The following is a 27,516-nucleotide window of genomic DNA, read 5'->3' on the forward strand; positions in this document are numbered from 1 at the left end:
TACATTAGTCTAATAACAATCAAAGCATCACTTTCACACCAAACAATAGTAGCCAGTATGAAACATAAAGGCCGGATGCACACATGCACGAGAAGCTGAGAATTGGACTTCATTGTCAATTCAAAGATTCTCCACCTGTATTTGTTTCATAGCTGAAAAATCTTGTATTGCCTGCCCACTCTTTTATGGATATCTGCCCACTTTCCCCAAATAATTCATGCCAATTCCCACATTGTGGTGTGGGTGGTAGTAGAGTGAGAAGTCAAAAAGTATCATTATAATAATCAGATATAGACACGTAATGGTGTGTTAAATGTTGCAGTCATTTCAGCGATGGCGAAGAGAGGGTTGAGGGAGACAAAGGCCTGGTTATATTTTGGAAAGTTTCTATTGATGAAGTCTTTGAAAAGGAACTCCTACAACTTTCTTTTGGACATCATCAATTATTATTATTATTATTTTTTTAAGATTTTATTTATTTGCGAGAGAGAGAATGAGAGACAGAGAGCATGAGAGGGAGGAGGGTCAGAGGGAGAAGCAGACTCCCTGCCGAGCAGGGAGCACGATGCGGGACTCGATCCCGGGACTCCAGGATCATGACCTGAGCCGAAGGCAGTCGCTTAACCAACTGAGCCACCCAGGCGCCCTGGACATCATCAATTAATAGTCAATCTTTCTACAGATGATTTGCTATATAAGAAAGAGACGACCTTGACCGCTAACCCTACTGAAGTTTCCAAGGGTAAGATGTACGTATCAGCTTCTGTGCTGAAAGACCCACGTACCAGTAGCAGCTCAACCACTCCCTTTTGCCTCCATTTCCCTTATATAACTTAGAAGCTGGAGACACGCCCGAGCCGTCAGGCCTTGCTTCCTTAGTCCCTCCCCTAAGATAAAAATACCCCGGCCATCTGGTGCCTAGCACGGTATACGCCGGCATCAGTTTTGCCCTGAGGAATTTGGACAGAATTTAGAGGCGACAGAGAGGGACCTGGAAGGAGCTCACCTCTACTGGACCTTTCTCTCTTGCCCAGCTGCTTCCTCACTAGCTTACGGTTGACTGGTGAACAGGAACAGACAGCAGAGGTGAGTCCCAGAGAAGGGAGGACAGTTCCTGCAAACTCTCCAGAACCCCTGAGATGCAGTTGGAGGATACTAGTAGGACCAGGGATAAAAGAAACGTGGGAAATTTGGTGGGAGTCTACTTTTCTAACATGCCACTTTTAAGTGACCCCCACAGGGAATGCATAAAAATGCCTGTGGCTTTAAAGTGTATTTATACTCTCTCTCTCTCTTTTTTTTTAAATAATCAGGAGAAACAAAAATGAATGTGCAGTAACAGAAATAAGCTCCAACAATGGTTACTTCCCAACCGAAAGCTTCACAAGATTGCCTTCTTTACAAGTGGAAGATGATAGTGTTTGCACAAGTTGGACTCTAAGGATTTTGGATTAAAAATTTCTCAAACTGCAAGAAAACTGAATTAGGTGATTTTATCTAACAATGTAGATCACACTAGGATTCAAATTCAAACCTCAGCTTATGAATTTTGACACTTATTCTTGTAGAGGAACAGAATACTTATTACTTTGTTATAGAATGCTATTGTTAATAATATCAACATCAATTATTTTTATATTTTACAGTCCCCAAGAATAAGAACTGGAAACTGATGACCTCTTGCAAAAATGTTTATGAGTATAATGGCTACATTTTACTATAAATAGCCAATTCATATTTCAGGCCACAGTTCCAGATTGCCCTCTCGTGGTGCCCTGCTAATATGTGAACTTTCCTCTACACCCTGGAACCCACAAGCTCAGTGTTTCCAGTGCCTATTTGTCTCAGAAATATTATTTTGCTTTCAAGGCATCTTCATCATATGTCACCAAGACCTTAGTTAACAATTTTTAAAGAGGCTCCATTGCTTAAGACTCCTGACTCTTCCAGGAGGAACATGAAGCTGGAACAAAGCTGAGAGGAGGTGGCCACCAGTTCCTGCTACTTTCCACGGTTCAGAATCTGAAACCTCTACTACCACACTGAGGTCATGCCCACCACTCCGTTCTGTGTGCCCATTATAACCTTTACCTTAACATCAGTGACCTCTCCTTCCTTCTAGTGTACAAATAAAACAACACTATTATCAAAAGATAGATTGAGTCAACTTTCAGAAAGACCAGGGAGTCTCAACCCTTCTCCAATTTCTGAGGACTGGGCTGTCCTAAGGGATGCTGGAGCCTGCTGTGTTTGTTTAAATTTTAGGATTGCTTAATGAAACCTACATGACTTATGGGCTGTTTATATTCTTAACCTCATATATTCTGACGTGAACCTCTCTGCATTTTTAGAATGATTGTTGCTTTGCTTTCTCTTTTTTCCATTTTGCTGTATACCTCACTCATCTTTAGTTTTCCTGACTAATTACCTCATGCTTCGACTCCCATCAGTTGGTTATTTGGATACCAACCGTAAAACAGTTAGAAATCTGGTTGAACAGCTCTACCTTAGTCGTCCTGGTTCTTATGACTTGAGTTTTTCATTAAAGCATCCTCAAAATTCTTGGAAACTTGCTCAAGTGTGTCTCTGATGTATTATCAAAATCAAAGATATGCCTGACAGTGACCGCTAATGGATTTAAACTCTGGTCCACCCGTAATTGACCCCCCAAAATGAGGGGAGCCTGCCTCAGGTCCATATTTAAGTGGTAGCATATCTTTTTAAGGCAATAACCACCAAAAGCCTGAAAAGCAGAGCTCACTCCTTTTTCAGCAAATGCATTGTGCTTCCTAAACACTTTTGGTTCTGATTTAATACATTTAAAGGGATATAATTTACAGTTCAGAAGCTTTTTTTGGTGCAATACAATGAAACGTAAACAGAGAGATGTACCACATTGAAACCCTGTCTGGCATTTGAAAACAATGGAAAGACGTATTTCTTGTTTTCCCGTTATCTTTTATGAAGCAGCTGACTTTGTCCCTCCTGGCTTCAATGCCTTAAAGATTTAAACCACCCCCTGATCTAGGGAGTTCCTTGGACTCAAATAAGATGCTACTACCCGCACCCCTCCCCCCCCTTTCTGTTTAAATTCTAAGAAATCCTGCCAGGTTCAGGTTCACTGACAGTGAGTCTGGGATCACAAATTACTGCCGAGTAAGAAGGGTCTCAAATTTCTCCAAACCTAGCTCTAGACTGGTGTTCCTGAGGAAATGTTGTAGTAGAAGTGTCATATGTCACTCCACAGCTGTGGGACCAACACACTGGCATTTTCTTGGAACAACCATTCCATTCAAGTCAGACAGATGTTTTCTTACCTTCCGTGCACCTTTATGTCTGAGATCGCATAAAAGTAGCGTGCCAAGTGTAGCTCATCTACAAATATTTCCCCAACCGCTGGTCTCAAAAGCCTTATCCTCAGGTCTGTGACTGTAAAGAAGTCTCTGAGTTTCTTGGTTGTATCCAGCTGCCCGTAGAGAGAAGCCATATTGCGTAGCCATGGTCCAGCAAAAAACGCAAACCTGTCTTTGATTTCAAAGTGGATGATTTTGCTATTTGTCATATATCCCGTAGAGTACTCTTCAGTGCAAATGATTTCTAAGACCGTATGCTGTGATAAATCCTTCACGGATTTGGGATCCATGTGAAAGGCATCTAAGCAGTCTGTGGCGTAATATTGGTAGGGCTGCCATGTTCGTCCATAATCGAGAGATTTCTCCAGGATCATTTGGTCTGGACGCCCTGATTCAAAGGTAATAACTATGTTGTCTGTGAGCTCGATGGTTTTGCTCCAAGACAGAGTGATGTTAACCTGGAGAGGCTTGGGATAGTCCTTCCAAGTAGCAGACTGCCAAAATGTGGAGGGATGTCTTCCTTCAAAATCAAACATCAGCTCAGGGGGATGCGCCAGCTCAGGGGTACTTGCATCACACTCATTATTGCACATGTAGGGGTTGCCCTATGGAAGAAGAACAGGAGAGGGTGCATCAAAAAACTGGTTTGACACAAGTCTTGCTATAGTGCTGTTGTTGAGTAAAAGGCTAGGAAGGAAAGAAAGGGTGGGGGGAACCCTGTTTGCAGTAATCATTTTTATTTGCCCTAACTGGATTCTCCTCTTTAATAGCTAAAAAAATGAGGCAACATGGTAATTTTCTTGTCTGGTTTCCTTCCATGGGCTTTAAGGAATGAAAACAGTTTATTTATCCCATATGTGTTAGACCCAAAATGTGGTCCCAGAAGCACAAAGACACTGAGCAACTGTCTAACAGCTCAATACCTCTGTGTCCTCTCAGAAAGATGCCATAGGAAAGCAAGGAAATTCCTCCATGCCTCAAGGACGTTCCTCAAGAGCACAGTTCTTTAAAAAGTCATTTTTCAAGCAAACCTTTAGAATTAGCAAGGAACCGTAGATACCTGCGCCCTGTTTAGGAAACAACACCCCCATACAACATTCAGCTTCTTGCTTTGCCGCAAATCCATCATATTTAACTAGGTCCCTGCTTCATAAAGCCTGCTCTTAAAGCATTTACTTTGTTCACCACAAATCATTAAAATGTGGTATACCACAGGCTCTGGGGCTTGGTCCAAACATCTGCCATCCTATTAGCTAGAGGCAAGGGGATTGCATAGGAAAGACTTGGGACAGGGGCGTGCTCTAAGTTATGAGGACAGGAAAATCCAGTACTTAATTAGAAGTATGAGCCACAGCTACTTGATGTGTTGCTCTGTGCCGGCCCAGAGTCAGCTGTCCATGGATGCTAGCCATGACTATTATCTCTCCCTGACAAAGGCTGTCTCCTCAAACAAGAAGCTGGGAATAAATCTTGTATCGCAACAAGTTATAACACCACTTATGCTACATCTAATAGCTGCTTTCAGGTTTCATCAGATGATTCCAGGGCAAACAGCTGGCTCCCTGATTTTTGTTTATTTTGTGTTTAAGAAAATAAATGGTATCATTTGGAGTCAACTATTCAGGCATTTCTCCCTAATCCTCCACTGGGTAATTATAAGCATGGATGAGTGAAAGAATCGACCCTCTGACATTGTCCTTAGGCTTTCTCTTGTAATTACAATTAGATTTTTTTTTTTCTTTTTCATGAACTGAGAGCTTTTCATCATACCTGCAGGATGCATGAGCTGGGTCTCAAATAATGAATTTACACTTTAGACCTCGACGCTCAGTTACCAGCTGACTCCTGTGAAATATAAGATGAACACTGGAGAATTGCTTTGGCCTCCCTAGAGGCAATTTCTCCTACCTAGTCAGCTAATACTTTCACTCTCTCTTTCCCATTAGTGCAACTGAACCTTAAAGCTGGCAACAGGTTTGGGGGACTCAAGTATAATTGAGATGGGGTAGGAGAAAGGAGAGAAGGACATTACTTGAGGAACAGAACTGTTTTAAAAATACATTCAAGGCATCAGTGATAATGGAAATGTTTCTGTACTTCTCTCTCAAATTTCAATTCCCTATTCCTGATCCCAGCGTCTGTGGCACTATTTATAGTATCCCCTTCAAAACGAGCCAAGGGGGGAAAATAAGTTTCTGTTCCAGGTGGAATATATCACCAAATTTATTATTATTTAAACTCTCTTAAGCATACCAGAGAGCCAAATGCAAAGCTCTGCAAACTGGCAAAGGCTTTTTATGGAGGGCTATAAATATTGTGGAATCTGTCAAGATTTATAAATTCTAAATATATGTAAATGCACATTTTACTGGAAGGGGTCAGATTTACACAAATCACACCTTCATTTGAAATTTACTGAAAAAATAAGGTCACTTCAAAATCTACCAGCATGTAGCCATCTGCACAATCATTAACTCGGATGCTACCACCTTCCTCCTGACAAAAGCATCTTCATCTGAGGTCAAGGGTATCAAAACCCAGGGAATCAACTCTGCAGGATACACCAGAGTGAGTTATTAAACATTTGTATTAAGTCATGTTGAAAGATAGCATTTCTTCGACTTCACCATCGATGTGCAGATCTTCTCAGAGGGGGATAGGGTGCTGAGACAGAGAGGGAGGCACAGCAGGCTGCTTCTGGGTATAGGTGGATCCTAGCAAACCTGTCTTAGGAAATATACTTGAGGATATCTATCTAAAAAGCATTCATTCCGATATTCGGTAAAAGGTGTTGACAATAACCATCATTTATTTAGCACTTATGGGTCAGACACTTTACGTACATTATCCTGGGTAATCCTTTCCTTTGCTACTTTACAGAAGAGAAAACTGAGGCATAGAGAAGTGTTACATAACTTGCCCAAGGTCATATAACAAAGTGAGTAAGGGGCAGTGCCAACACCCATTTCTCCTGCCCCTGACCTGACCTTGTCAGTTCCCAAGTCAGTGGTGTTACCTGTGATGCAACCCAGTCTTAGAAACAGAATTGGTAGTAGAAAGGAAGAGTCTAAGAGTTTTAAAACCCTAGTGAGCATTATCATACATCTAAGATGTCTTGAAGTTATGAATCTTCCTTAGCTTCATGTAATACCTAGTTTCAGAACCTTTATTTGACCATGGAGCCCCTTTTTGCATTAGTAACCCCTCCTTATATGCCCTAGAAGTGGTGTTCTGGAGAACATCCTTTGAGATTCTCTGCTTTGTATTACTCTTTAAGATTGTAAACGTGTGGATGCCAGACAGCACTGCACAACTCATAGTTTTAGTCCTTTAATGAAGACATGGCCACACAAAGCACTCAGTCTCTGCTTTTGTTCCCCAAGGACACTTTACCACTGGGGCTCAGCAGGACAGCTGGCTTAGGATAAATGCTTCCATTTACATCAAATTGTCAGCCATCAAAATGCATGCCAGGACAAGGAGACAATTTTATTGCTTTGCACTGATCTGGTGCTTTAGGCACCTGAAAAATGAGAAAAAAGTTTCACGCATGCAATAATTATTTATTGATTGCTCACTATACTACTATATTTAAGGCACTTGTCTTGGCTTTCAAGATGCAGTAGTAAACAAATCCAAGTCCTGGCTTTCAGCAGAGCTTCCATTTTAGTTGAGGGAAATGCACTAAACAAACAAATACGTAATGTTTCATAATGCTATGTGATGGTGGTAACTGCTCTGGAGAAAAATAAAACCAATTAAAGGGGAGAATGGTGTTGGAGGAGGGATACTGATGGTAATTTTATATTGGGAGGTCAGAGAAAGTCTCTCCTGGATAATGTGACATTTGAGCAGATTAAGAACCATTCCCAATTTACACCGGAGATGATCAGAGTTTGACCAGAATGACAGTTTTGTCCTTCATCTGACTCTACTCTTAGTGATAATTTCAGCAGCATAGCAATTTATTGAAATGGATGAATAAACAAATCATTTCTAATGAGAATCTACACCAAATGGCTGTAGATCCAAAAAAAAAAAAAAAATCAATTGAACCATTTTTATTTCATAGCCTCATGCTCTTTTAGGAGATTCATGATTTGATGACCATTAACATAACTTACTGAGAGACAATGAAATTGAGAGAAAATTAGTGGCGGGGCGGGGAGAGGATTTCATTTTGGTCCCCTAAGAAAAAAGCCTGCATTTGTGGTGAGAGAGAAAGAAAAAAAGAGAAAGCTGAAGAAGCTGAAAACCTTACTGATCTAGAAAGAGAAAGCTGGAGGAGAGATTATATGCTAAAATATTTCGTGTAAATATTTCACATGGGTGTGATCTGTAATACTGTTGTTACAGAGAATTATCAATATGAAAACAATTGCTGTTAAAAGGATTAGATTAATTAAATTTTCAACTACTTCAACCCCACCCTAATCCTCCCTAATACCGTTAACAATGAAATTTATATAAGAAAAATAACTTTCCCCTACTTGTGAAAGCAAAGAACACTTCTTGCTGCTAAATCTAATAGATTCAGGCATTAGCAAGCGTAAGTAATTATTTTGTGGCCAGCAGGCAGCTTTAAATAGATCTTAATTTAAGTCCTACAAGCAACAGATCCTTAACTGATTGTCTATGGACAAAGCAGAAAATATTTATGACTGCGCTGACTTACACCATTAAGAGATGCCTAAATAATTAAACAGATATAGCTGCTAAATGTTTTTATAACAATTAGAAGATGAAGATTGTGATGCTTAATTTCATTAAAAAATGTTAATATTTTACCTCTGGGAGAATTGAAGTTAGTTATTAATTAGCACTTTGTAACCAAAGTGGAATGTTACTCTTCCTTAATGTGCTTTCAGAACTTAAAAGGATAAATAAAATTGGAGACATGTTTTTGTCTATTGATAGAATTACCTTCCTTCTGGCAAGAGATACTTTGACAAGCAGATCCTTTCAACAGATACCTGCTAGACTTTTCAGAGTTAAAAAAGAAAATCCTACATAAGCAGTATTAACATAATACTTGTGGTTCCTACCATTTTGAACTTCCCCTTCCAAGCTCTACCTTATTGGCAGACTATTGGCAGTTGGAAATGTCGGGAATTCTCATAAGAGGTTTGCTACCAAACTGTACGTTACATGCCAAGCAGGCATGTACTTACAAGTGGTGGTGAGAAGCATTTGGGTTAACACTTAGACTGATTGTGAAAAACAGTGAGACGGAGCTGCCTCACACCCATTTGCTTCTGGCACGTCCTTGCTTGTTTGATCACTAAGTGACATTTAAAAAAAGACACATAGGTAAAGGGAGCAGAAACAGTATTCTGGGATAGCTCTCCCAACCTGTCTCCACTGTGACTTTGAAATAGGTATCGCTATGTCTTTGCCAATGCAAGACTATAAAAGGGTGAAGAAAAAGATGGCATAGTCTACTGCTCATCTCTCAGAGAGATGAACCATGAACACCATGTTTTAACTGCTGGGCTAGGCTATCATCTTGAGGAGATGGCTTCCTTTTCTTCTCTTTCATTGGTGTATTTTTTTTTTTTTTTTTTGTGGTTAGGAACCCCTGCTCCCAGTCCCTTTTTGGAACTTCTTGGTCACTCCTTTCCCTAAGTCCTAGATTCTTGCCTCGCTATAACACAGGAAGGCCCCTCCTTTTATGACTCTTTTGAAGACCCTCAGACTATTCTGAGTCCAAGAGCTGATGCTCATCCCTCAGGCTGAGGTGTCCCCTCCAGGTCTTATAGCTTTGTTACTGGCGATGGACAGAAGAGAGAGAAATCAGAACCAGAGGTATGTATAATTCAAGATGGTGGATACCTTCTCCAGAAATCTGAAAGATAAGTGTCAGCACCCCCAGTACTGACAGGCCTTGAAGACCCACAGCTATGGGGATAAACTCTTCATGTCCTCACATAGGTCCACAAGGCAGGATGTTTCCAGCTGTTCATTATCCCTTTGTACATAAAGGGCAGGGATCTCTAACAATCGCAGTGCAATCTCACTTATGACCTGCCCTGTTAATTGGGTCCCAATGTGGGGTATACACACGGTAACAATACTGACTTGAATATTATGGGACTGTCTCAACTTTAGATATTCTGAAAGTGCTGTGTACAGAAGTACCTATATATTTGCCAGAGCACGAGGGCCAAATTTTACTTTGGGAAATATGGCCACTCTAAGCATAATAGAGTATATAGAGTTTTGTTTTTGTAACTCCTGAGTTAAAAACCAACTGCTCTGTTTTCTAATGGAGCCCCTTGCTCATCACAAAGATTTCTTTCTGGCATAGACACAGGCTTAAGGCCCGATTGAAGCTGTTGCTTGTTTCAATCTGCTCCCTGACTATACTAACACCATGTGGACTTTTTTACTCAGTAATAAAGACGGGAGGGCTTTACCTTTCTGAAACAAGAATGCTAGAGGCCATATTACAGATTATGGGCCATAATAGACACCTGTCTAAATCCCCACAGAGGATTATGTTCAGGATTCTCAAACTGGTGAAGGTTACACAGATCACGATGACCAAGTTTCTAAGAAGGAGCCAAATACATTCTCAAGCCAAAGGAGCCACAAAAATGGATTCTTATATAGTAGTCCAAATCATTATTTTACATGGGCTGGAAAAAGAAATAAATATTAATGGAATCAAGTTAGTTTGAGAGTGAATGTCTACAGAAAAATACTGTAGTAAGGTGACACTTTTATAATTGGTAGGGAAATTGCTTTTTAAAATTTATTGTCTTAAAAAATATTACTTAAAAATCTTTGGTACAGTGTTTTGCCTTTATTGATGATCTTGAAACAGACACCTAGATGTTAATACCACAAAGCTGAAGTGGACTGTCAGCATTTTAAGTTAAAGTAACTGGAGGGGAGTTAAAATATTAAGATGGGAATGTTCTGAGTCTGACACTATCATGCACTATGAGAGTTGGTTTGAACATTTTGGATCCTGAAAGTTCTGACTTGATTCTCAAAAACTGGTTCCTTCCTGTCTCAAGTGAGAAAACAAGTCCAAGAACAACTTGAAGTTCATTTTCTGAAAGCCTCCAGCTTTTCTATAAGAGAGGTTAGGAAGACCAAAGCATCTTCTTCTGAAATGATCACTTAACCATGAGAGGCACGAAGAGAACTTCCTAATGTGGCACTTTTCAAAAATGACTGGTTTCTTGTGAGTCTATTCTGATTTCTCATACTCCTTATTTCTTTCAAACTCCTCTCTTCCAGATTCATTAGCTGTTTAGTGGGTGCCTACCATGTTAAAAACATTGTGAAGAACACAGAAATTATAAAAGAAAAGGTTTGCAATTTACTAATGGAGAGTAGATCTGTACAAGCGACAATCACATGTTCCTTCCATTGGTGACTTAAGCTCCTGGAGAGAGCACTGGGTGTTCTTGAGGGTAAACAGAGTCACCAACAACACTGTGACTTCCTGGAGTGTCCATTTTACCCCTTGCTACAAAATTAATCATATATTTATATTAAAAACAGACATTTTATGGAATAAAATGCAAAAAGTATTTGCAAGCATTTTTAGGAAAACACGCAAAGACATTTCATGCTTGGGGCAAATTTGGAGGTACGTGTCAAAGCCCCTGAACAAGAAAAGGAGAGGGATCTGGGGGACAGCTCAACTCAGTGACAATTTATTTCATTCCACCACTTTTCCTGCATATGATACTTCATCCAAACTACCTTGGAGAGGTTGCTGCAAAACTAGCTTTACCAACACTGAGAATCCTAATTTAAATTATCCCAGCATCAAATTCCAGCCTGAAAATATTTGCTGCACTCCACCCCTATGGCAATCTGGGCGGCGTTCTCCATACACTAAAATCTCCATATAAAAAGAAAATTTGCCATTCTCCTCCCACCAAGTTGTAACATATAGTATGTACTGCTGTAATTATATAAACTTAAAGGTGCATAAGAAATACCTGGTGAGTCCAGTCTCCATCCATCAGGAATGCCACTTCAATAGACTGGACTAGACCCAGAAGCCTAATTTGACAATTACCCTGGATCAATCTGATGCAGATAATCTCTGGACCACACTTTGCTAAACACTGGTATAATGTTTCTAAGAACCATGGCTCTGGGTTAAATCTGCTTAGGTTTGAATCCCAGCTCTACCACTTAGTTATTATGTAATTTTGGACAAGTGAATTGACTTTTTTGAGCCTTGATTTCTTCTTCTTTAAGTTCAATATAATAATATGTACCTCATGATATTAACTTGAGAAAAAGTTGCAGAATGTACGTTAAGTGTTTAGCATCTCCTTGGCGTACAGTCAGTGCTCAATAATTAATAGTTAGCATTAAAAATGCTCTTCCTTCTGTATTTGTTGATTCTGAGAATGACATCAAATTCTTCCATGTCCTAAGCAGGAAACATGGGAATGATATTTTTTCCTTCTTTTTCCTCAATCTGTATACCAGCCAAGTAAGTTCTCTAGATGCAACCCATCACCACAGCTTTGTTCACACTGCCAAAGTTTTCTTTAGTTTTTTAAATATTTTAAAATTTAAAAAATATTTTTCTCCTGAATTACTGCCACAGCTTCTTTAATGAACTATCTCCATATTATACTATCCTCTTGCGATCTATTCTATTCATAGCTTTTGCAGTGGTCTTTCTAAAATCCAAATCTAACTGTATCATGCCCCCTTCTTAAAGCTCTTTAATGGGTTCACATTACCTTCAGGAATACAATTCAAATTCCTTAGCCTAGCTTGTAAGGTTCTTCAAGATCTGGCCTCTGTACTTTTTTCTTTTTTACTCACTCATGTTCACACCTCATGAGTCAATCACACCAACCCATGAGTATTTATATATATGTACCATATAGTGGACCATATGCAGTATCATGCAAGTCATCATATTAAATTCCAATTGTTTATTTTTCCCCCAACCAGAATTCTGTGAGGAGAAGAACTACCAAATAATAAGTATGCAACAACAATTTATGAATATAAGAAAAATAAAGAAAGCAGAAAGACAGGAAGACAGGGAGAAAATAGGATAGATTAAGTAGGTTTGACAGTATGGAATAAGATGGGAGGGATGTGCCCATAGGTTGGTGATTTGGGATCAAATAGATCACCAAGCTTAAAGAACTATCTGGCATCCTAAGGTGTAGATGAATTGGTATGATGTCATATACTGGGTAAAACAAAATAAAACCAAACAAAAACCAAGAAGTCCAACTCCCAGCGCAGAGTGCCTGTGTGTGTGATTGATATAGTTACTGGGACTTCTGGTGAAGTTGAAGGACATAGACAAATGGCATGACTGCAATTATGTCCCAGTCTTTCCTGGTGTTCATTTTATCCTCATTTTTCTCCATCAGTCACAGCAGTATTTCTTCTAGTGGCTTTAGGCTGAAGATCTCTTTTTCCTCATTCTCCAACCCACAGAATCCTTCTGAGTTTATAGTTGCAGCTGAACATCATGGGTTTGATTTGTTCTTGGGCAATTATGGAGAATAAAATAAAAATGGAGGGAAGAAGCCATGAATGGGGAGGTTATAATTTTTACAACGCCAGGCATAGAAGTGCCTTGGTGGTACAAATCCCTGGAAAATGTAAGATATGGTAAGTGGAAATGGGTGAAGAACAAGTCTGTGGGGAAAGAAGGAAGTGGTGTTCATTTATTGTGCTGCAGCTTAAATGGCTCTTCTACTCACAGAGGTCCTGAAAACCTTACTTGGCTCCAGAGGCTGATTCATTAGGAAGCTAATGAAGCTGACACCTCAGAGCCACTCGATTACACCTGGTGCTACTTAGGCTTGCTACCTAATTTTGTGTTTGAAGTTTTGCATTTCTCTTTTTAAAAGGGGGCCCCCAGAACTGTGTAGGCTCCGGGTTCATAGAACTTGGCCATGGTCTGGGCCATAGGTGGTGTATTTCAGGGCTCACTGAACTAAAACAACAGTTTTTTCCTTCCTATTTCTTCTTTTCAATTGATTTCCTTCCCTTTTCTCCCCTAAGGTATTCTTTTCTCAGAATTTCCAACCTTGAAATAAATTTTCTCTAAACTTTCTTACCCAAGTTCACACCTGAGGGGTGTGTATGTGCGTGTGTGAGTGTGTGTGTAGAATAACATACCAGTATTTATTATATTGACAACACTCTTGGTGTATTATCAACAATAAATATAATCATCATTTATTTGTAAGGCAAAGTGACTATTAGCCTACAAGAGTCACCATCATAAACCAAAATAAATTAAATGACAAAAAATACCAAGCAGCTATCATGTGCTAAGCATTATGTTAGATCTTATAGATTAGTTTATAATAAGGTTGATTCTTCCTTATCAGCTATAATGTAGTGGCAAGATAAAATTGAGAGAGATGTATCAGTTTGAAAATAAGAAAATGTATTATAGAGGGCAATTTGGGGTAGCTTATATAGGAATGAAGTAGCAGCTAATAATATTCTAATATGCAGATAATACATGCAAAAATGTGTTGTTAAAAAGTATAAAAGCCAGGAAGTCATGATGAAAGAGTTAGAGCAGGCAGAGTCTTGGTATTCAAAGATGTCTCAGATTTTCATTGGTGAGGAAGACATTCTGTTTTTGGAATGGAGAATGGATCAATGATCATTGAACAACTTTCATGGTTAAGAATTTGTCAGACGGGCTTTATCTTTGTCCTCTCATTTAATCCTCACCATTACCTGTGAGGCAGGTGTTATTCTAATTTTACAGATGAGGAAGCCGAGGTCCAGAAATGTCATGGAAATCTATTCAAGATAAATCATGTAAGTCTATCTGAAAAGATGAAGATGAACCTAATGTTTGGGAGGCTGGGAGGTGGTAGGAGAGAAATTTAAATATACAAGGTGAAGTTGATTTTAGAGAGCACTAAAATCTAGAGCACTAGAAGCTTTTGTGCTTGATTAATTGGAGAAGAAAAAGCCACTGGTGGTCTTTAGAGCAAGTGACCCATACACAGCTTTCTTCATTAGTTTTCTAGAGTCCTTTCTAGAGAAAACAAAAGGTTCAAGTTGAATGCAATATTAGGAGTTATCGCAATCAAGTCATGAAGAAAAATCAAAAAGCAAGAGTTAGAATTCTTGGTGTGAGTACGCAAATAATTCCAGACACACCTTACTTATCTTTGTATCCAGCACAATTCCTGGCACGCAGTAGATAGTCAATATAGAAAGAGCATATAAATGAATGTAAAACAAGTTATTTCTGTAACTAGCTTTTCTGTTTCACAAAATAAGAAAATTCTCAAAATTGAAGAAGCAATTATATGTTTCTAATTCAACTATCTGCTGCATGAATCATGTCTGGGGCATCAAGTAAAGAAGAAGCATGACCTTTCATTTTTCTTTTTATTGTACTGCCCAAATCTCAAACACTAGTTCCTATTTCACTTACAAATCAAGATATTCATTGTGGAGCCGGAAAGTTTCCAGAACTGACTTACGGCCTGGTGACTCTATTTCCACTGAAGTCTAGGATAGAGACTGAGACATCCTCAGAAAGAGTGGAATGTCACAATGACTGCAATGCAGGATATAATGAAAGGGGGATAGATTGGAGGTAAGGAAGGAAGCTTTAATAATGTCGGTGTGAGAACAAGGAGCCGGATTCAACGGAACAGAAAGGTAATGGAAGAGTCAGCAGGAATTAGATTGATTGGAGGTGGAGAACAAAGGAAAAGAAAGAATCAGTGGTCATACCAAGTTAGCCTGCACACAGTAAAAATGGTGGTGTTAAAGTTTTCGACTGAAACTAGTATAAGATTGGGACTCCTTTATTGCCTCATCCCAGCAAAGTTCCATTTGCAAAATGTTAGTGTGACATCCAGGGTTACTGAAAATCAAGAAAATGTCACAGAGATGCTATTCATAGTGTACAACAAAATATTTTAAAGTCCTCCATCTTCATCTCTCTCTAAATACCTCACAGGCATACTTACTGATCTCCAAATTTTTCCTACCTAACTTCAAGCTCCCATCAACTTATTCCCAAACTTGGTCTGCACAGGCTTCCTCAATCTCTTTTGGTTTCTCCTCCTTCCCCTCTTTATCTTCTTTTAGTTGCTGCCTACTGCATTACAAACCTCGCTGGTCTCCTACGTATTTATTCTAGTTTATAAAATGAAAACCTGAGAGCCTGGAGGGCAAAATAGCACCCTCAGGAGCCAGTGCAAGAAGCCGTGAATATTATTCAGGAGCTAAGTGGAGCCAACCGTATTTCGACAAGAGGCTAGAGCTGGGAATTGCAACCTGAGGAATGAACAAGGTATGTTATCCTCCCTAAAGTAGTCTACAGAAGAGTAGAAGACAAAGTACAAATTCCAAGTGGAAGGAACTTGAGTGGAAGAATGAACAGGGCTGAGTGTTACAAAGTAGATAGAAACCAGTAAAAATAGGCACAATAACTTAGAAATAAGCCTTGTTAGAGGCACACTATTAATGCATGGGGGTATTAGCACTGGACAAAGAATCATCATTTTCGAGCCTGGACAACTGGAACAAATGGTCACTCTTGTCAAGGAGTATCAACCTCTCCTGTAGTGAAGACGAGCATGTGTAATAAGAATAATAAGAGTGGGGTGCCTGGGTGGCTCAGTCGATTAAGCGACTGACTATGGCTCAGGTCCTGATCTCAGGGTCCTGGGATCCAGCCCCTCTGAGCCCAGCGGGGAGTCTGCTTCTCCCTCTGCCCCTCCCCTCACTCATGCTCTCTCTCTCTCTCTCTCAAATAAATAAATGGAATGTTAAAAAAAAAAGAATAATCAGGGTATACTTTCACAGCATTTTTGTGAGGACTAAATGAGCTAATGTGTAAAAAGAGCTTAAGAGGGTACTCGGCCTATGGTAAGACCTCAGTACATGTCAGCAATTACTATCATTATCATTGTCATCACTGTCACTGCTATTCTCACCTATGACCCTTACAACTTGTCATCCCACAAAAGCCTCCCTTTCAGGGTCCACTGTGCCACCAGATAATTTAGCACTCAGTTCTTCGAAGTGGACTAGTAAAACGGAGGTGTGAAAGTTATTTATGGGATAACTGTACAAGGTCTCAAGATGCCCTCTGTGACAAACATAAAAACATCCCCAGATGGCTTTTATTGAACACTATACCTACCTCTCAGGATCAGATCTGTTGTAGCTATGGTCAATGTACACCATTACACACTGGATTTCAAAGACACAGTACAAAAAGAAAAGAATGTGAAATACCTTATTAATAACTTCATACTGGTACATGTTAAAATGACAATTATTTTGGATATATTAGGTTAGATAAAGCATATTATTAAGATCATTTTTACTGGTTTCTTTTTACCTTTGTTAAGGTAAAAATTACCTATATGGACACGTTATATTTCTATCAGACACTACTGGTTTGAATAACCAACCAGATGTGATGAAGGAAACAAACCTTTTTCAAGTGAATGCTCATATTATAGGTCCTTTCTACTTCTCCTGGCCTAGTTTGAAATGACTTTTGTCATTGATGCCAATAGGCACTTGAGGTCTCTTTTGGGCAGGCATCCAGGAAGGGGAATAAGCACCTCTCCAAAATAATATTGATGATGATGATGATGATGATAATAATAATAATAATAATAAAGCAACATGAGTATGAAAGGGAATGGAAAGCACAGTCTGACTAACTGGTGAAAACAAAGCCTCAAATGAGAACCAGAGTAATAAGGAGTCTTTAAAAAATTGTCTGGGCCTTGTGTTTTTCATGACTGGGAAGATCAAAGAGAGATCAGCCATGAGGACCAAAAAGATCTTTAAAAATTACATGAAAAAGAATATAATGCTAAAAATCAAACTGCAACAAGAATGCATTTATGTGTCTCCAGAAAGGTAATCAGAAATTCTTCAACTCCAATATCATTAAGTTATTCCAGAATTTAGGCATGTAGGATGGAATTACTCTTTCTGGAGGAACCTCTTCTAGACCCACCACATAGGCTCTTGATCAACTCCGCTAGAAGAAGGAAGAGTCCATGTATTTGTCCATAAATCTGAAAATACCATTTAGTTATAGCTGTTTTCATTGGCGGCTTACCACCCATATTTGAGTTAATAAATATAACTCAGGGTTCTCTAGATATTTGAATGCGTGTACAAGGAGAGAAATAAAAATTTAATCTGACCTCCAAGAAAATGAAAAGGCAATTCAATATCCTGGAGAATACAAAAAAAAAAAAAAAAAATCTTTAAAATGCCAGAAAGAAAAAAAAGGGGGATAAGTAGTGCCAGATACTCAAGAGAAGATAAGGAGCAAGAAAAATCTTTTGATTTGTCTTGAAAATGGTTGTCAGTGACCTTGAAAATACTGATTATGATAAAGTGTTGAGGCAGAGCCATTTTACTAGAGAGTGTGGAATGCTAAAAACAAAAGGGAGGGCAGAGGGTTCAAAACACTCATTGGAGAGATCTGAAAATGAAAGCAAGCAAAATGAGATAGCTTAAATGGGGAAGAGAAGTAAAAAATGCACTTTTAAGAATGATCAGGGTTTGTTGACAGAGTGCAAAGAAATGTAGTGGAAAAGGAAAGAAGGGCTAAGTGTGAAAGTAAGTTGCTACTATGTACATTGTAATTTTGGAAATAAAGGATGCATTCTCAATGCAAAAACTTAATTTATAGGCTAAATCTTTTCAGTTAGTAGCCAGGATACTCTACAACTAAAATTATTGGATGAATGTCACCTTTGTCCCTCACCTTCTAATTTCATTAATCTGCTGTGGTTAACTCTCACTAACAGGAACCAATATAAGGATTGATTTTAAGCAATTTCAGATCTTCCTCAATATTAGTTCAGGACCATATCACCGGAAAATTTACTTGTCCTGAATGGATTGCACTAGTCTACTCAAGTGATTTCAGAACCGGGAAGTCAGAAGATATTGAATTTTAAATATTAGATTATTTTATATTGGACTTTGGATCTAATATTAGATATTAAAGTGTAAAATCACATTGTCCTTATTGCTAGCCTTCTTTTTTATCTTGCTGCAGGATCAGTATTGTTTTAGTATGGTATTTGATGGCTCATGAGCCTACAGGGTAAGGGGAAATATTTACACTACTTAGTGAATGGTGGACAGCCTAAGCTTTAAAATAAATGTTGCCAAACTTTAAATGCACTAAGTTATTAATATCTGATGGCCAAATCATATTTCACAATTGTAGCAAAAGAAATAGCAAACAAAATGAAACAAATACCAAGCTAACCTAAAGAAGTAATGAATATGTTTGTGAGTCATTTGCAGTGTTGCCTTCAGAAAGAAACATTCTGGCAAGACAGAATGCATCTGTACAGTCTGGTATGTTGACACTATTAAAAAGGGGAGAAAACACAAATGGATAAGATAATTATGAGGATCCAAACTTTAAGACCAAAATGGGTCAACACTACTTTTCAACTGTACTCTTATGACATATATTAAGAATAATCACTATTAAGAAATACTAAAGAATACTGAAAGCAGAAAGAAACAATATGTGCAATTTTAGACCCTCAAATGGAACACAAATATACGATTTTCATTGAACTGCAGAAAAAGTCCAAGTTTCCTCAGAAAAGTACCTAATGCAATTGTTTAAAAACAGTAACAGTAATAAAAGTTAATATTTATTGTGGACCTATTATGTGCCAGGACCATTCTAAGTACTCTATTTCAAGTACTCTATGTGTATTAAAAGCCATTTGATTCTCAAAACAAACAAATAAACCAAACCTTTGAGGAATATACTGTTATTCTAATTTTGCTGATGAGGGAACTAGGACTTAAGTGGCCTGCTAAGGGTGCAGGGCTAGCAGTGTAGAAGGTGGATAGACCAAATCTAAGTTGTTGGGTTTTTTGTTTTTTAGTTTTCATTTAAATTCGAGTTAGTTAACATATAGTGTAATGTTGGTTTCAGGGGTAAAATTTAGTGATTCATCCCTTACATACAACACCCAGTGGTCATCATGACAAGTGCCCTCCTTAACACCCATCATCCATCTAGCCCATCCCCCCACCCATCCCCCCTCCAGCACCCTGTTTGCTTTTTTTAATGACTGAAATACTGGTACCCTACAGTAGTTCCTGAACAGAACTTAACTTATATTTTGCCTTGTTTGAATTCCTGATACTCATATCTCCTGTATAGCAAGAGTTTAAAATATTTTTCTTGAAATTGTCAGGTGCCAGGCAGGTTAGCAATCACCTGGTTATCATCAATGGAGTACCAAGTGGGGACTGGGTCCTAGGAATAAGAAGGTTATCAAAATAGGCGTTCCTATACATGATTGAGACTAAGCAGGAAAAGTGAATTTGTGGTGAGTCTCAAACTGTGGAGTAGATCTATTTTAAATACCTTTAACTAACACCAAGATTCATGCTCGAAACTGGAAGTGAAGCTAGGCTGGCAAGTTTTGTGGAAAGCCGAGAGAGACTAGTTGCATGGAGGTGGCAGGGAGCAGAGGCTAAGACACAAGCAGGGTTTATTTAAAAGGATATTAGCTTCTGGGTGTGAAGGGGAAAACATGGTCCTAGGAAAGAAGGAGAGAGTCAATGAGATGAAAGGTTTGTAATACAAAGAGGTTGGGGTTGATGCCCAGGATATTTTCGGGTTTATATGGGAACCCTACTGAAAGAACTGGCAAACAGCAGACAAAGATGATCTTCAGGTAACTTGAATAGAAGGGGGTTTCACAAAGGAATCTAGTTGGAATAATAGCCCTACAGTAGGTGCTCTCCCTTGTAAGGACTCGCAAGGAGTCATCTGTATTAAAGTTGAGAAGTCACATGGCAAGGAAACCTGTCTAATTTTTACCTACCATTTCCCAAACTTACTTGACAATTAAACCATGTCTCATACTTATGAAAATGACATTGAGCTGGTGTTGCATAGAATAGACTTTGGGAAATGCTGAAATGGACACAATTAAGAAGAGGGCACAAAGTGGCCCATTAGGGCAGTTAAGGAAAATACTAGAACAGCTATTTCTACTTGCATTATTTCATCCTTTTTAATTTCTTATTTTCATGTGTTTCATCATGTACAAATGTATTAGTGCAGTAGAACATGTGTTCCATTTTTATACAAATGACTGTACATCTATTAAGGGTACATGTTCCCTACTTCTTACTGATGGATTTGGAGACAAGCAGGAGAGGAATGAGACCACTTTTCAGATGGATGATCCCTACGCAGAATGCAACCATCATCTATGCAGACTGGGAAGCTGATCTTTATTCTTCCTCTACCTGTATTTCTTTTGGTGTTTGTCCAGGATGAATTTCAGCCTCCCAGAGTACCATGGTCAGCCACCGAAAGCTGTTAGTAATAAGTGGCAATATCAACTTAAATGATACTTTCAAAGATAAGAGTTTTGCCCCCTCAGAGTAAATATGAAAATAAATCTAAACATTACATGGCATTTTATTGTTATTTCTCTTTAAAAAGAAAGAAACAAATGATAGGTCTTCTGAGTAGAAAAATCAACATTACTTTTCTTCTTTAATACTGATAACTACTTAGGGTCTAATATAGGATTTTAAAAGCAAAAAAACTCTTTTTAGAAAAGGACTTACCTCAAAAAGCCCCCAGCTTTTCAGTAGAAAAAATGAAAAATAAAAGAAAATCCAGACTCTCTGCTCAGTGGGGAGTCTGCTTCTCCCTCTCACTCCCCCTCTGTGCTCTCTCTCTCAAGTAAATAAATAAATAAATAAATAAATAAATAAATAAATAAATCTAAAAAAAAAAAATCCATTCAGTTACTGTAGTTATTTGGACTTACAAAAATCCCTTTCCCCAAAAGCCTTTAAAATTCCCTCAGTAAATTTGCCGATGTACATCTTAAAAATACAATCTGGATTCTCAAGAATATTATTAACCTTTAAATATCCAACTGTAACTAGTTACTAAATCTTAACATTTTAATGTTGATCTGCCTTCAGGGTACCAATAAAATGTGAAGTAGAATATAAAAATCTGTTAATTTTTGAGATACAAATATAACTCCCAATTTAAAAAGAAGGGATGGAGCATTTGCTTGATCTGGATCCCTTAAAACAAAACAAAACAAAACAAAACAAACAAACAAACAAACAAACAAAAACCCCTAAACTACCAGGGCACCTGAGTGGTACAATTGGTTAAGGAGCAACTCTTGGTTTCGGCTCAGGTCATGATCTCAGGGTCCTGAGATAAAGCTCTGCATAGGGCTCTGTGCTCAGTGGGGAGTCTGCTTGGGATTCTCTCTCTCCCTCTGCCCCTCCCACACATGTTCTCTCTTTCTCTCTCTGAAATAAATAAATAAATAAATCTTTTAAAAAAACCCTTCCAAAATAATTCTAAACATCACTAAATAGATGTTACCACTGCTTTTAACTTAAAAAAAAAATACTTAGTTTATAATGTCACAGGTTACGTTTTCAAGTAAATGGTCATCTGAATTATAACAATCATTTAGATTCAAGGTCACAGATCCAAAGCCTGTAGGGGCCAGGCAGGCAGAGTCAACCCATGAAGTGCACTGGATGCAAAAGGAATTGAGTGTTGGGGTCTCAGTGAACTGGGGAACAGGAGTAATTGCTAGTCAGGTCCAGCTGATGGTTCCCATTTAAGAATTCAGATCTGGTTCTGCCCCAAATCCAGATTTTAGGTGATCTCTCAGTATTTAAATTTGATACAATTTTTTAAAAGAAACATTGCAGGTGACTAAGCAACCACATGTGTGGGCAAAATTGAAATGTGAGCTGCCAGCATGTAACCTCTGCTGTGGTAACGTGCTTCCTTTCAGCAATTAGTAACTGTATTTAATTGTCTTTGGAAAAATCAAAGACCATCCGCTTTGGATGCAGCTGTATTTAAGTCTGCATTCTTATTTTGCCATATAATAGTTCTGGAGCTTGATGCAAGTTACCTATTGTCTCCAAGACATCATTTCTTCGGCTATTACATAGGAAATTGCTAATGAAGCCTTGTGGTGATGATTAAGTGACATTAACAGCCCGGCTCTCCTTTAAAATCGACTACCTTCCTTTTGCTTTATTTCCTGCCAATGTTGGCAGGAATGGGAAGTGTGTGTGTGTGTGTGTGTGTGTGTGTGTGTGTGTGAAGGGTCTGAATATTCACAATGTGGTTCTTTGTGGTTGTTGAGGCTGTGTAAGACAAAAAGAATGTAGACTAAGATTGGACTATAATCTATCACTAGCTTATTACATACTTCTTGCTAAGATACGTAAGTCCTCTGGGCCTCAGTTCCTTACCTGTACAAAGGTAAAGTGGGTACCAGACACTCCTCATCCTTAAGTCACCCAGAGGCAGTGACAGACTGATTGTGGCCTTGGCCGCTGGAGTCAGACTGCCTGGATTTGACTCTTGGCTCTACCACTTACTAGCTGTGAGATACGCATCACGTGACTTATCTTCCCTGTGTTTCCATTCCCCCCTCTGTAATTACAGTGAGTATAATAAGAAAACCTCACTTTCAATAAATAAGTAAGATATGTAATGCCCCTCAAATCATGTCCTGGACATAGCAAATGCTTAATAAATAATAGTTATTTCTATCGTTCACAGAATCTAAGAAATGCCATTTGTATGTACCACCAAAGAAGAAAAAAAATCACTTCAAATTAAATGATGACATAATGCTTTCTTATAAGAATTTTTATTTTATACTTAATGAAAAAAGGTCTCTAGGCCTTTTTTTGTGTGCCACATGCTACACTTATGCATATATAAAAAGAAAAATATGCATTTACTTGGTTAGATTGACTTTGCTGAATCATTTTGAAACTCCGAGTTATAATAGCAGTGCTTTTCTACCCAGTGTCATCTTCTGAGCAATGAGGAGCACTGGGAATGCATTATCTCCTTCCCCCCTCCTTCCTGCTCCTTCTCCTTCTGATTTGTGAAGACTTTTAATTTCAAAAAAATTCCGAGATGCATATTAGTAGAGAGAACAGTATAATGAACCCCGATATACCCATAACCCATTGCAACACTCTTAACCATGTGTTTCTACCATCTGCAGTTTTTTTCTCCCAAGCCACTAACAGCTATTTTGCAACTTTTGATGCTTACATTTCCTTGATCTTTCTTGAAGATGCAAATAGAAGTTTTTCAGGCAAGAATCGGGACTCTTGTATTCCTTCCTCCTGTTGCCCTGAAATGGTTTGTTTTGTGAATCAAGGGGCTGCCCTCATTCAGGCACATCAACAGGAATCCCAGCCAAGTTTGTGCAAGGGCAGGAGATGACTACTATGTCACCACTGTCACCTGTCATGCAGCAATTGTAGGACCTCATTGATTAGAAGGTACATCTTGACTTCAGTGGTGTTGAAATGAGGGGGAAAGTGTGACTTTGGCATTGATGCAGTGGAATATTACCATAAAATGTGACCCAGGGGATAGAAGACCCTTTTCTTGATTCCTCTTCAATGACTTTAACTCATTGTTAACAACTTTGGCAAAAGGAGTTCTTGGGTGACATATGCTCTGCTATATTGCACATCTGAGGATGTCCTTTTATATGAGCAACTCATGATTTCTCTGCAGGAATAATAGAGTTGTTCCATCGTCTTCAGGCCCGTGAAAATGCAAGTGAGTTCTATGACGAAAGGTCACGATAATTCCTATTGAAGAAATCTAACTTTTCTTCTCTGAAACTTAGGGAATTCTTCATCACTATCTTCTATAATCTAAAAAATTATAACAAGAAACAGTTTGTGTCATTACCCTGATTACTCAGTTACCTGGGCCATGCAAAACTCTTTCAGCTGCTATTTTTGGGTCTCCTTCTTTCCCCCCAGAAGTCCAAAATACACATTATTACATCTTTAATGATTAATTTTGATCCATTTGTTGAGTCTATAAGTTTTATCTTCATGACTGACCTCTATGCCCATTATATTCTGTCTCATCTTTTAAACCCATGATTTCATTTTCTCAGTATTCTGGGTATGGCTGATTTGATTATCTGCAATGTCAGGTCTGCTTTTTACTACTTTCAAATAAGATTTTTATTTTAGTTATTGTCATTTTCATTATGTAGTGTGCTCTTCTTACCCAGGCCTGCTTTTCCTCAATAGAGACAATGTCCTCTTTTATTTCATTAGGGATAAAAAGTAGGTAATTTCTAAAACCATGTCTCCTATTTCATGAAATAGATCAGATTTATTTTTGAACCTTTATAACATGGCTCTGTCTGAGCAGCAGAATTGCTGGTATGGTTATTCATCTTTGAGATCGATGTGTTGATATTTCCATCATGGAAGTTAAGGTTTTCTTTGGATGTCTTGATGTAGCAGTTGTTGTTTTGGGAAGAGATAGATGTGATCCTGTCATCTTAAATCTTAACCAGTGGTTCTCAAATATTAAAGCACATAAGATTTACCTGGAGAGATTTCTAAGAATGCAGATTCTAGGGCTTTACTCCCAGTGATCTTGATTCAGCACAACTGAAGTGGGGTGCCAGGAACTGTTGTTTGTTAAATGTTCTTTTTTTTTTTTTTTAAGATTTTATTTATTTATTTGAGAGAGAGAGAGCGCATGAGAGGGAGGAGGGCCAGAGGGAGAAGCAGACTCCCCACTGAGCAGGGAGCCCAACGTGGGACTCAGTCCTGGGACTCCAGGATCATGACCCGAGCCGAAGGCTTAACTAACCTCAGTCGCTTAACTGAGCCACCAGGCACCCCTTGTTAAATGTTTAATATGAGATTTTCAAACACACACTAAAGTAAACAAGTAGTATAGTGAACCACCCTCTTCCCATCACCCAACCACAGCAATTATCAATAGTTTGCTCATCTTGTGTCTTCTACCACAGGCATCCTCGTCTTATCTTTTTTTGTTTTTGTCTTTTTAATTTTTGTTACACTGTTTTAGAGCATATCACAGACATCAGGTTATTTCATTTTTAAATCTGCAGAATGTATCCCTACCTGATGAGAACTTTTTTTTTTAAACACATAGCTGTAATGACATTAACTCACCTAATGAAATTAACAATAATTCCCTAATATCTCACATTACATGGCTGTATTCAAATTTCCTCTTGAGATTAAAAAAATGTCTTTCACAGTTAATTTGTTACATCAGATCCCAACAATGTGCACAGAGTGCATTTGGTTGTGTTGCTTATGTTGGAGCAGCTATTCCTAAAACTTGTCCTCTAGAGCCTGGAGAGGATGCTGGCATAGGATCCCTTCCAGAAGTGAAATCGTTTGGTTCACAACACAAGAAGATCAGGAAGACAATGTTTGTCTTCTACCCCTGGTGGAGATGGACAGAGAGAGAGAGAGATCAACTAAGGATGTGAGTCAAGGAAAAAAGTCCAGGGGTTCCTGGGTGGCTCAGTTGGTTAACCGTCTGCCTTTGGCTCAGGTCATGATCCCAGGGTCCTGCGATCAAGCCCAGGATCAGGCTGCCTGCTCAGTGGGAAGCCTGCTTCTCCCTCTTCCTCTGCTGCTCCCCTTCTTGCGCGCGCGCTCTCTCTCTGTCAGATAAATAAATAAAACCTTAAAAAAAATAAAAAAGGAAAAAAGTCCAAGGGTGCTAGGAGAAGGAATCATCAGTTCAAAATGGCCTATATAGCACAAAGGATACTCACTATTTACCCCTCGTGCTGTTAAATGATATAGCACCTAAAATGTGCTTAGGGTGACCCAGCATATGGTAAGCTCTCAATAAATGCTAGCTGTTATTATAATTACTCAGTGGGACACGGTGAATAAAGTTTGGAGGCCTGGTCAGTGACTGAAAACAAAAAAAAACTAATTAGCATTTATATGTCTTTAACGCAGAGTTTAATGGCAGGTGGCGAACAGTAAGTGCAGGAGAGGGAGCTGAATGGAGAAGTGGGTGACTGGTTCTATAGCACAAAACAAGGCAGGGACAGGAAGGGCAACACAGTCAATGAATAAAATTCTCTGTGGTGTTCACATCTGTCCCACTGGTGTTTCAAGCACAACAGAGACTCAGTTTATTTCTTGTTAATTTTTACATATGCTGCTGAAGCACCTTCCCTTATTCAGTGTTTCATAGGTAGTTTAAGTGGAGTGAGGAAGGTAGAATGCCACAATTAGTACACAACACTTTGTGTTTCCCAGGCACTGTGCTAGGAATAAATGATGTGAAAACAAATGAGATGAAATTCATGCTCTCAAGGAGCTCATGTCCCAGTGGCAGAGAGATAAGTGAAAATTTATAAAATAATGAGACTTTATGAAACAATGTGATAAATTTAATGCAGAAGTCTATGGAAACAGAAAACAAGGCCTGCTTAGCTTGGCCTGGGAACAAGGGGAGTTTAGGTAGGGTGACCATATAATGTATCATCTAATGCCCCAAGAGTAAAAGGTGGTACTAATATTAATCACAGGGAGACAACAGCTATATACCAAGACTATCCTTGATAAACCAGAATGGATGGTCACCTAGATTAGGCCAAAGAAATCTTTGAGCTCTGATAGGAGAGAACACAGTCACCTGCCTTCCAAATGCAGGAGGAGCATATATAAGGACAGACAGAGAGAAGGGCGAGAAACCGAAGATGGCTCTAAGTCCAGGACATAGCTAGAAATGGAATAGTGCAGTGTGAAGGGTGTAAGATGAGCAGTGATGAAAGAAGAGTCTAGAGCTGGACCAGGCCATCAGGGAACTGATCAACTAAGCAGATGAGACTGAATTTATCTTTAAAGTTATTGGGCATCATTAAAGGGAAGGTGGCACAATCAAATTTGCATGGAACGATAATAACAGTAGATAAATTTTACTGAGGTTCCCGCCTATCACATACATTTCCAAATGTAATGTGTCAACAACCTGATGATATGCACATTGTTATCCCTATGTCATAACCATCTACAATGAGTTGAATCATTTGCCCATAAGAGATGAAACTGGCAAATATAGGTGTATCTAACCTAAATAGAGGTGTCTCTACCTCAAAATCCAAGCTATACTCAACTTTGACAGCAGGTTTGGGAATAGTGTAGCAAGGAACCAGGGGAGCCAGCAAAGCGTCCACTGAAATCCAGGTAGGAATCATGACAGGCACAAACTATGGAATAGGCAGGAGAATGATCAAGGACGAAATACAGGCATGCCATATTAAAGAAATAAAATCATAGGAGTTGGTTTGTT

The 27,516-nt window shown here is 38.7% G+C and overlaps 1 protein-coding gene and 1 long non-coding RNA gene across 2 annotated transcripts in view; one reads left to right on the top strand and one right to left on the bottom strand.

The window, feature by feature from the left end:
• Positions 1 to 27,516, bottom strand: part of NTNG1 (netrin G1) — a 315,404-nt gene that overhangs the window by 142,027 nt on the left and 145,861 nt on the right. Inside the window, exon 3 of the mRNA XM_035017896.1 lies at positions 3,318 to 3,958. Within this exon, the coding sequence (XP_034873787.1) occupies positions 3,318 to 3,958 (641 nt within the window). The remainder of the gene's footprint in view (positions 1 to 3,317; positions 3,959 to 27,516) is intronic.
• LOC118019066 lies at positions 918 to 2,563 on the top strand. The gene is made up of 2 exons (XR_004681544.1): positions 918 to 1,086; positions 1,314 to 2,563. It is a non-coding gene; the product is annotated as an uncharacterized LOC118019066 (long non-coding RNA).

This window comes from Mirounga leonina, unplaced genomic scaffold, assembly GCF_011800145.1.
Source record: "Mirounga leonina isolate KUSES-001 unplaced genomic scaffold, KU_Mleo_1.0 Mir_173, whole genome shotgun sequence".
Lineage (NCBI taxonomy): Eukaryota > Metazoa > Chordata > Mammalia > Carnivora > Phocidae > Mirounga > Mirounga leonina.